Source organism: Papaver somniferum, chromosome 1 (assembly GCF_003573695.1).
Source record: "Papaver somniferum cultivar HN1 chromosome 1, ASM357369v1, whole genome shotgun sequence".
In the NCBI taxonomy this organism is placed as follows: Eukaryota; Viridiplantae; Streptophyta; class Magnoliopsida; order Ranunculales; family Papaveraceae; genus Papaver; species Papaver somniferum.
The window spans coordinates 236212381-236224164 of record NC_039358.1 but is presented as its reverse complement, the minus strand read 5'-3'; the positions used below and the strand labels follow the sequence as shown (position 1 = coordinate 236224164).

At 39.0% G+C, this 11784-nt stretch overlaps 1 protein-coding gene across 1 annotated transcript; it reads left to right on the top strand.

The window, feature by feature from the left end:
* Positions 1-1747: 1747 nt before the first annotated feature.
* LOC113273135 lies at positions 1748-3162 on the top strand. The gene is made up of 2 exons (XM_026522903.1): positions 1748-2138; positions 2362-3162. Exons 1-2 carry the CDS (start codon positions 1748-1750, stop codon positions 2694-2696), a joined length of 726 nt encoding a protein of 241 aa, XP_026378688.1. The 3' UTR covers positions 2697-3162.
* Positions 3163-11784: the final 8622 nt, after the last annotated feature.

The window sequence follows — 11784 nt, the reverse complement described above, 5'->3', positions numbered from 1 at the left end:
ATTTGTCAAAAAAAAAAAAAAAAACATTGCTGGAGGCGCACTGAGACTCTTAAAATGCTACTTCAACCCTCTTGGCTAAAGTAGTGTTATCACAACGAAGTTAGTCCAGAAAATACACAAATAAAGAATAACACACAATAAATCAGCCCAAAATATTTTTAGAATGTCTTCTTCATACCTTGAAGAAATTCTCCTGTCACCATTGCAAAAACAAAACAGACCAGGTTGCCACTGCTACAGAGTTGCCAATCCAGATTGTGTGAATTAAGCACCACATGACTTGCGCAACTACCTAAAGAAAAAATTCAAACATATTAGATTGTTTACTGCACCTTAAACTGAAATGTTAACTTGTACCGGTAACGGTTTTTAAACCTAAGTTCTGTTTTCCAAAACATGTTACAACCCGTGAAATACAACAGAAGCATATGTGAAAACCTGCAAAAAGTTCAGACTTTCTATTGCTACCAAACTAAAAAGATGAACATTCAAAATTCTCTCATAAAAGACAGTTGGAAGTAGATGAAATTACATAAGAAGGTCAAAAAGAATGTGTAATCAAAATGGTGAAAACAAATTCTTATAGATTTTTCCCAGTCTAAAGCATCTTACGTGTAAAACTTGAACTAAATTCTTATGGTAATAGTTATCAAAAGGAACGCAGGTTGTACCTTATTGCTCAAGGCATAGAACCACTCCAAGAGCATCAAACTGATTCCTGACAGCTCTTTATATCCGCATCGTAGATGATATATCAGGATTGCATAGATCCCCAAGAATGCCCCATAACCAAGTGCATCCATAGTCTAGCTTTCCATTGCCACAAATAACCTGAGACACGACATAATGATCATAGATTTAAAATGTAATTACTTACTTAGCTAACACATTTAGCATAAACTTTGCAATCAATTACGAAATAACTCATTCTAATCTTTCCGACAAATTTGAAGGAACTTACCAAATAGACATGAGGCAAGATCATGCCTCAATCTGAAAGAAAGATCGAGTGAAGACAGACAAAACCATTGAAGGTGTTATCGTATATGGCTCATTATTATTGTTAAGCTACTAAATTAAAATTCAACCGAAAAGAAACGAAAGAAGATGGACTCCGTGTAAGCGTGTTTTCCTAGATATTAGGGTTTTCTTTGTGCACTTTTGTTAGGTTTTTATTGATATCTTTGTATATACCTGTAAAATAAAATAAACCAATAATCAAAAAACAACTAATAATCATAACTAATATTGTGAGAGAGAATGAAAAAGCTGCATGAGAAAGAATCAGAGAAGAAGAAGAGATTTGTTAAGAGAAAAAGGGGAGAAAATAGGCACAGTGGAGACGGTGAAAAGAGAGGAGAATAGAATTAGGGTTCCATCGTTGTATGGCGTGCTCCGTTTGTGTAGTGGAGCAAAGGATAATCACCACCCTAAGTGATTGGTGTGCACGAAAAATTACAAAATAAATTGAAAACCCTGAATTCCTATTGATCGGAGGCCAGGAGCTCTAAAATTCAAGCTTTTGGCTTAACTTTCAATGTGAGGCCAGTATTTGCCAGTATTTGGGTCTCAAATTATATATACAATTATGGTAAATGGATAGACTTATATAAGTTTACGATTAAAAAGCCCCTCGTATGACTTTCGGAAACAAGGCGATAATTGTGAGGGTATAATAGACAAAACCCCACACAACAAGTAGATTTTATTTCTAGGGCAACATCAGATTTTTTTTGTTGGTGTAATAATGAAGGCTGCCGCTGCTAGTGAAGAAGAAGAGATTTGCGGTAGAAAAATTAATCAAGAGAGTTGCAGCAGAAAATTTGGGAAATGGAGTTGCAAGAATGCTAGTGCTGATAATGAACTGGGTTATTGTCAAAAACATTACAAAGATTACAACGATTTGGAGTTGGAGAAGATGAAGCTGCCTCCAGATGAACAGCGCTGCAGTAAATTTAGTGGAATGGGATGGAGATGCAAGAATTTTAGGATGAGGAGTCATGGCGGTGCTTCTGCTAATGATGATAGTGTTCGTAACTCCAAATTTTGTGAAAAACATTACATTTATTTTGCAGAGTATGGTAAGAAACGGAAGAAGAAGAAGAAAACAATTGGAGATGGTGAAGATGATGATACCTGTGAGTAATTCTTAGATACATTTTTTATTTTAGTGATTGGGTTCGTTTGATTTGAATTAGGATAATCAATTGAGAAAATTCATAGTTTCATCTGTCAAAATTGGGGCAAGGAGGAAAAAAATTGAAAGAATGGCAGAAAACAAAATTCATTGACAGGAATTAGGGAACCTGTAATTTAGGATTGCAAATTGTCTAACTAATTGAGAATTCTCTGTATATGCAGCTCATATACAAGGTGGTTCTGCCAATGTTGGGACCAAGAGGAATAAGAAGCTGTCTCCTTATGAACAGCGTTGTGGTAGAACTGCTAGTAAGGGATGGAGATGCAAGAATGTTAGGATGGCTCATGGTGCTGCTGCTGCTGATGATACTGTTCCTAAGACAATATATTGTGAAAAACATTACAATTATCATGCAAATCTTAAGAAGAAGAGAAGTGAAGATGCAGGTTCCGGTCCAGATGAACAGCGTTGTAGTAAAATGAATGGGATGGGATGGAGATGCAAGAATTCTAGGATGGGTCATGGTGCTTCTGTTGATGATGACACTGTTCTTTAAGACAAGATATTGTGAAAAGCATTATCACAATCTTCATGCAAAGTATTCTGAAAAGCTTAAGAAGGTACTGGAGGAAAGTAACGAATTTTAGGATGGAGATGCAAGAATTTTAGGATGGGTCATGATGCTGCTGTTGATGATGATACTGTTCCTAAGACAAGATATTGTGAAAAGCATTACAATCTTAAGAAGAAGGTACAGGAGCGTTGCTGTCAAACTGATGGTAAAATATGGAGATGCAAGAATTTTAGGATGGGACATGGTGATGATGATAGTGTTCCTAAGAGTAGATATTGTGAAAAACATTACAAGAGTAGATATTACGAGAACCATCTTAAGAAGAGAAATGGGGACGGGGAAGCTGCAGGTTGTAGTGCTACTGGTCCTATAAAATGTAGAGGCTTGAAAAGGAAGTGGAAGAAGGTAACTGAGGAAGATAACCGGTCTCTTGAAGTAACAGAAAGTATGCAACCAGCTACCAGTGAGTAATTCTTATATCTTCATTTTAGTGATTTTTATGTAGTTGTTTTTTTTCGATTGCTTACATTTGTAAAATTACGGTAACTATTTTCGATTTCAAAGTTTCATCTGTTCTTGACGTTGTTGTTGCTTACATGTTAAAAATTATGAAAAGTTTCATTTTGGATGCTTACTTGTTTAAAATATAATAATTGAGATGTTTGATAGTTGTTAAGTACCCAGAGAAATCATTTAGTGATTTATTTATGTTGTTGTTCGTCTTTGACTGCTTAAATGTTTGAATTAAGATGATTGAGAAATGCAAGAGTAGGAGTCATTGCAGATGGAGAAGATGAAGAAGATGAAGGAGATGGAGAAGATGAAGCTGCCTCCAGATGGACAGCGTTGTTGTCAAACTAATGGTTCATTGAGATGCAAGAATTTTAGGATGAGTCATTGTGCTGCTGATGGCAGTGTTCCTAAAACCAAATTTTGTGAAAAACATTACAATTATGCAAAGGCATATAAGATGAAGAAGCTTCTTAAAAAGAACACAAGTGCAGATGGTGATCAAGATGCAGGTTCTAGGGGCTTGAAACGGAGGAGGAAGAAAGTACCCGGGAAAGATGATGAAACAGAAATTCAACAAGGGGCTACAACTGATGATACCTGTGAGTAATTCTTATATCTTCACTTTAGTGATCTTTCATGTTGTATTTGTTTCGATTGCTTACATGTTTAAAAGTATGATAAATAATTGAACAAATTTCATGGTTTCATTTTGGTTCCTTGCATGTTTAACTTATGATAATTGAGAAATTTCGTAGTTGTCAACTAATTGGGAATTTTCTTTTTAAGTGTTACAATTTTAGAAGAAGGTGGTACTGGCAATATTAGGAGGAAGAGGAAACATGTAGAAAGAGCGGAAGATGGCCGGTTCGTTGATGAAGATTCTATTAGTTATGTTGACTCAGAAAATTCTGTTGGCGACCTTATGGATATGCTGGGAATGGAAAAATTGGAATTGGAACAACGACGAAATGAAATGGAGTTCTGAGGCTGATATGCTTTCTTCATTTGAACAGGATCCCGTTCTATTATACTTATAACCGAATGAAATTACTGTTTTTGCAGTTACAATTCATTGGCTTGGTTTACATTCATATACCTTCTATGTTCAATTGTCAATCTACTGCAAGGAATCCTTTCATATTCGCGGAATTCATTGGTTATTTTATCAATATCTGGCATGGCCATATCAAAAGAATGATGCAATTCTCTTTTATTTAACTTTACCTGGAAATGTGTATTCTCACTTTAACGGTACGTAGAGCATTGTTACTTGTATACCAGTGTCTGATGATTTATGTTTATTCTAATTAGGATTCAAAATGTGTCAGTGGGAAATTACCATATGAGTGGAATTGGAGACATTGTATTCTAAGAGATACTCGTTTTATTTATTTGATATCTACAAAAACGGGAAAGATCCTTTTTTTTTTCTTTCCAGCTACAACTGAGAGCCATGGAGATCAAACTGCGAAGTTATACATTGTTATGTAAGTGGCCTTTACTTTTGCAGTAGATATTGCAGTCTTGCATGTTCTTTGAACCTCTGTTAATTCTGCACACATATGAAATGGAAAACTGGTTGATACACCAAATAGTACACTATATTGGATGTGGATCGACTGTCCAATGTAGTAAGTCATATTATCATCGTAGCTGGACTTCAGATTGCTTTGATAGGTGTATATGGAGGAAAAAAAAAACTGATTAGTTCATAAGGTGGTGTTTATAAAATAAGAAGAAAGAACCCAAAACTCAGTAAGCAACTCGAGGAATTCATGAGTTATGGTTTTTGTATCAAAATAGAGATTCAGTGAGTGATATCTAGAAGGAAATATTTTTTTTGAAATAGGAGGGTCGACACCTTCCAGATGTGAGTCAAAAGACTCATAAATCCAAATATTACCAAGTTTAGAAGCAAAGAGAAGGTACTGAATGCATATGATATTGACGTCAACAAACATCATGAACCAGAGTCTGAATTCTCCAAATACTCTACTATGAACGTTTTTTCTGGAAGTCTACATTTATCAAGTGTGGGAGAAAACATTCAGGAAGGGAACAGTTGGGGCTTTCCGGAAGAGAGACCATCTCAACATGGATCATCAACATCAACTGGTTTTAAGAAGCCTTTTTTGAACTCGACCGCATATATTTGAGATGAAACATCACCCAAGGTGTAGGTCATTAACAGTGACACGCTCAGGTATATCATGAATTCTGTACACCTTTCCTTCATTTCCAATTCCATGATACTTAATTAAACTGCATGCAATTATTGTTTTTGCAGTAACAATACATTCACTTGTTCAATGGTTCAAGAATCTTTAAGCTTGTTGGTTTACATTTATCTACTGTCTATGTTTAATTGGTCGGTCTTTTTCTTTTTTTTTTTTGATGCTAAGGCATAGGCTCGTCCTGCCCCTGGCAGCGTAGCCACCGGCTTACCCCACTGAGCAAACTCGGCCCTTCTTGAACCCATGTTAAAGTTAGTATAAATTACACTTGAGCGGAGACTCGAACCGCTGACCTCCTACTTGAGAGTCAAACTCCTGGCCAACTGGGCTAACCCTGATGGTTAATTGGTCAGTCTACTGCATGGAATGTTTTCATAACCTGGTTCACAATTCCTTTATTGTTTGGCTTTACCATGGAAAAGTATGCCCTTTATAACTACTGGAAATCCAGCAGTACACCCAAAATGATAGCCACCAAGATGTAAGACATACTAAGTAATATAAACAGACCAAATCTTTATTGATGAATCATTCCATGTAAAGAGAATACAAATTCTTAAACGCAAGGAAACCCTAATCTCCCTCTAAGCTAAGCTCTCCCACTTAACAGAAAATCCATCCCCATACATTACCCAAGGACCTATATTTATAGGCCGTCTAACCCTAATGGATCACAACTCACTTTGCCTAGTCACGTCCTCGCGGAGGCGCTTTTTACTTCGCCCAGGCCATTTTCCATAAAGTTTTTCCCCTTCTTTCGCTATCTTCACATGGGATGATCGGGACACCTGTCTCTTTTCTTGCTCCATAATTTATCTACTTCGTGACTTATCTTTTCAGCCAAGTAATCTTACTTCTTTTTTCTTCACTTCGTCCTTGATGACTTTTTGGACACTCCAGTCTGGTCTTTCGTATCTTAAATTCTTCATGCCTTTGTCCGTATCTTCTTTTTACTTCGTATAGTTGAAAGTCGACGAGGTAACTCTGACATCCGATTTGACAAGTCCCTGACTAGGATCTTTAAGTGAGATTTTTTATCCCTTTACGTCTGACACGTGGCGAACCTATTTCGTGTACCTACATTTTTCCTTTTCTTATTCTATTCGAGTCATACGAGAATGGAATAAGAACCGCTCCAGATTCCCCAGTCGCCACGCTCTCCACTCCTCTGTCTCCACGCCTTCTGGGTAACCGCCCATTCCCGGTTAGTATACCTCGAACGTGCCGTCGAAGAACTAAGCCAGTCATCTTTTAGGCTATTTATATCCATCTTGACTTAAGTTTGGGGTTTCTTTTCCTCTTCCTTCCTTCTGTGCCTATCTGGTTTTTGCGCTTTCTCTTCCTTCCACCATTGTTGTACCCCTCCTCAATCCTCTATTTTCCTTTCATTATTATGGCTTCCAAAAAGACATCAACTCTCACTCCACTCAAGTCCTATGAGGATTTCCAAACGGATTTTTTCAGAAGATGGGTTTATCTTTGTTTCCCGCTACCGGCTCTTCTGTTTCTCTCCTGCTGTCCACGCAACTCCCGATATGGAGTTAAACTCTAGATGGATTCTCTGCGACGCCTGGTCTTCGAATAAGATGATCATCTCCCTTGGTCAGTTAAGGTCCGAGTTAACCTTTCCTCTCTACAACCCTTCTAATCCTACTTTCTTCGAGATTCTGAATAAGCTCCAGTGTGGGGTTTTTCAACTTTCTGGTAATACAATTCGCATATCTAGCGAGTTTGGGCCCTCTCAAGATAGAGCAAGATGAAGATTGGGCGACATTTCCCATAGTGGTGGGGGGCCCTTTGGTCTGGGGTTTTGACAAGAATGGAAATCCTAGGAAGGGTCATCTTCCTCAACATCGCCATCTTTCTGACTGCGACCCTTGGAAACTTCATTGTTCCGTGTCTGACGAGGTATCATCTTTTTTCCCTTAAACCCTTGTCTTGCTTTTGATTTCATTGGCTCTTATATCCTTGTTCTTTCCTATTTTAGTACGAGTTTCCCGTTGTTGGTATACTCAAAGATCATAAGGAAACGGATATCACTATCGGGTCTCCCACTCCTAAATAGGAATCCACTTTAATCATTATTTTCTTCTCGTGATATTCTTAAATTTTGATCTTCTATTCTACCTAGAGTAATACTTCCTTCGCTATGCAGCCCGCTGCTGAGTCAAGTAAGGGGCGAAAAAGGCATGATCATCCTATCCCTCCTCCTCCTTTTTCTCAGGTATTTTATTTCATTATTATTATCAGCTTGCGTATTTCGTCTTGGATCTGGCTGCTTTGACCGCCATTCCCAAGGTTGCCATACTTTCAAGTCTCTCTACTCCTTGCAAGCCTCAACCTTCTCAATCTCGCACGACCACCTCTGCTAAAGTAGATGAACCTCCTGTTCTTCTCGATATTGAGCGCCCCGAGAAGGCCACCAGGAATCCTTTTACTGGAGAAAAGAAGAAGCAGGCGGTTTCGTCAGTGCTGTCCAACCCTATCTTCGACCCTGACATGAAATTTCTCCAAAACGTCTATGTCAAGGCTCGCGAAGACCCAGCCATGAGGTCTCGCGCCTTAGAATCTTTGGTGACCCTTAGTGCTGATGACTTTCTCTCTCTGGAATCGTCTGTAATGCAAAATGCTTCTATGAATTTGTCTCTTCATCAGCATTCGGCACTGATGAATTAGGTGACCCTTTTTTCCTTTCTGTTGTGTCTTCTCTTTGGACCCAGATTTATTTCCTGAGTTTTGTCTCTTCACTTCGCAGGAAGTCAACCGTCATATGGCCAACCTCGTAGAGGCTAGGCTTATTCGTGAGAAAGCAAAGAAGGACGAGGCTCTAATCAAGTCTTTGGCAAAGGAGGTCAAAGAGGAAAAGGAGCATTCCAGCAAGCAAAGTCAGAAAATAGAGAATCTTCTGAGTAAGTTCCCTCCCCTCGCAGATTCGTTCTTTGCCTTTGTCTCTACTTCTGTTATTTTCTTATTTCGTCAAGTTCGATGCATGCAACGTCAAGTGAATGCCTCTGAATCATCTGCCTCACTAGAAGATGTGTGTGCTGAAAATCTGAACCTTGTGAACCAGAATGATTGCTACGTGTCTGAGAACCATATTTTGAATGAGAAGGTTGATACTCTTTTTTCGCAAGTGGACTGCCTTTCCGTCGATTGTTCTCGTATTGAGGAGATGAATTATCACCTTCATGACGAGAATGAGCGTCTCAAGTTAGAGTTCCAACGAGTTAACAATTCCCTAATTACTTCGCGGCATCTTCATTTCTCGGCGTTGTCTGCTTATAGGAGGTTAGAGGAAGATAATGAGCGTGTGATCAGTAGAAAGAATCAGGTCATGGCGGATCTTCATAGGTCTCGTAACAAAATAACTGGTTTAAGCGAAGAGATCGACTGCCTGAAGAAAAAGGTGGCATCTCTTTAGTCTCAGTTAAATAGCTCCTTACGCTCAAAGTCTGCCAAATATTCTTCCCTGGTCAAGTCTTCAGATCATCGCAAAAGCAAAGGTGCTCTCGTCATTCATCCTAGTCAAGATACTTCGAAATCTGGTCACGGTAAAGGCTGGGACAATGTGTATCACGAGTTATGTGTTCAGCTTCACGAGTCAGATCTAAAAATATCCAAGCTGTATCATTTGTATACCGATATTCAAGAGACTTTGAATACCACCCTTTGCAAATGGAAGGTAGCTTTAGGTGTGATGCCAAATATCATTAATCATGCCGATTTAAAAGTTTCTGATAAGATTTTGTCCTGTTTTGCAGAGTCCGAAGAGCGCCACAAGAGCCAAATCCTTCTCCTTTCCAATGAAAGGGATGAATCTTGCACATAGGCTTCTTGTCTTGAAAATGAGGTGGGGGACTTGAACGCTGATTTGGATGAGATGATAGAAACTTCCGCGAAGGTGGCAAAGCTAGCTCGTAAGAATACTCAGAACTATCTGGTTCCTTTTTTCGACACTTACTGTGATGAGCACGGCATTCCTCATCCTACTTTTCCTTTGGAGATGTTCTCCGGTGACGAGAAACCAAAGGATGATAAGATCGTCTCTGGCGAAGAAGATAGATTTTCTGAAGATGGCGAGAAGCAGAAGGTTGATGATACGAAGGCCACGAAAGAAGAGTCCAAGGAAGCCTCTGCTACTACTGACTCTGGTCTTGGTGGAGCGCGTGATGAGATTCCTGAGACAACCGTTACTGATGACGCCCTCCCTCATCAATAGCCTTAGTTTTCTTCTTTCATATTTTGATTTTGTTGCTTGGCTACTTTAGAAGCAGTTTATCTTTCTGGGCGCACCCAAGCTTGGGGGGAAAACACCTTAACTTCTTTGGGTAATATATCATAATTTTCTATTTTTCTTAAGTACATATTTATTCAATATTATGACTTTCTATTTCGCCAAGTAGATACTTATCGAGGAAATACTCGAAAGAATAATAAAATTTAAAGTATATACTTGCCTCTTATTCTTTTGTGTGTTTCCGAGGTAGAGTGTAGAGTTAATCGATACCTTACCATCTATTCCTTAACCTTGATAAATCCTTCCCTTCCCTTTGGTTCGCGAAACATCTCGCAGCATCTTATTTTGTATTTCGTTTGTATCTCTCACGTAGTCTTCATCTTCAGTCTTCATATTTTGTTGGCTCTTGCCTTTTGCTTTTGTCTTCGCTTCTTTCCTCTTGCCTTTGCCTCATTTGTCGGGGCGAAACGCTAAGTCTTACGAGGATAATGCTAAAGAAGAACAAAATGCAAAAATATTATTTTCCTCTGACAGCCTTACCCTTGTTACCTTGTTGCCCATATCCTCTTTTCTCATAAAATCCAAGAATTATCTCGTTGCATTTAATTCTTATTCATTTTATGTGTTACTTTATACGAGGTCTTAATGTGCCTCCTAATTAAGGTCTTATTGTGCCTCATCCTTTCAGAAGGATCTTAATTCGACGAAGTCACATGCACTTATTACTCTTTCAAATAATAATCCATCAACCTCGTCTTAACATTTGCTTTATTTTCTCCGCAACAATGCGACAGACCTAGTTATTCCCATGAATGTTAGCCCCATGACATTGCCGTCTTTTTTTGTCACACAGCTCCCCAATCTGGAGGGTGCCATCCCTTTATATTCCTCCTGATTGCCCCTTCAAGGAGGTTAACCCTAACATGCATGTTGGTCTCCTCCCATCCAGTTATTACGACAGTCAGTTGTTTTCGTGACTTCCTATCACCTTCGCCGATGTGGCTTGGGGTTACGAAGTCACACCCTAAGTGAGGTTTCTTAGGAATCGAGTGCATCGTAGCCAAGACTTTCCATACGGACATGGCCGGTAACGCTCCAGACATCTCAGGCACCCGCAACTCAACCGATCACGTCGGCGCCTTGGTCATATTTCTGCACCCCTTACCGAAGGACATCATAAAAGGGACCCTCACCGGATAGGTCTTATCATTGCCCCTAGCTTATCTCTCTGAGAGTTTTTCACGACATGCGTTAAGTCTTGCCTCTTGCATTTTCATGCGAAGTAGGGTGCATGTCGTGGATTCTCAGCCTTCCTAGGCAAAGGTTTTAAGTTTCCCTAGAAACTGTTTATTTCATGAATCTTATTTGCCTACTAATGCGAGGTCTTATCTTTCTTTGATTATTTTGTAAGTTTCGAAAATTCATATTCATAATACGATTCATCAAAATTCATCAAAACTTCATTGTTGTTCTTTTGCAAATTTGATACATTATCAATTGATAGATTAAAACAAGTACATTCATCTTGCTTCCCCGGCCCTTCCTTGACTATCAACGTTCCTCTTCCTTGCGAATGTGCTCAGATTGATATCTTTTCAATTCCTTCAACTTTACTTCGTTCCTGATCTTGAACAACATAGTAAATAATGGCTGCCTAGTTGACAATGAATAGATGAATGAGCGCACTAAATCTTCCTATGAAATCCTTCCTTTTAATTCTCTGTAGATTGTGTCCCATCTCGCCACTAGACTTCGTAGATTTTCATTTTCCCTTTGTCTTAACGAGAACAATGCTGCTATTTCTGGTTTGCATGGTTCGCTTCTTGCGCATTTGTTCGTTAGTCTAGGTTGCTGCCGGGTTGCCTTTTCTACTATTTGGGCATTGTTCTCTCTCCTGCCAGCTATCATCGATTGCTGCATTAGATACTCTCTTTCTCTGAATTTCCTCCGGCTATTCTCTATGCCTTCTCTGAATTTCCTCCGGCTATTCTCTATGCCACTACAAGAAAAAAGGCCGATAACAACACTGAGAAGCCGTTGATGAACGGGTATGACAACGATTTTCCAGACGTTGTCATATGGGGGT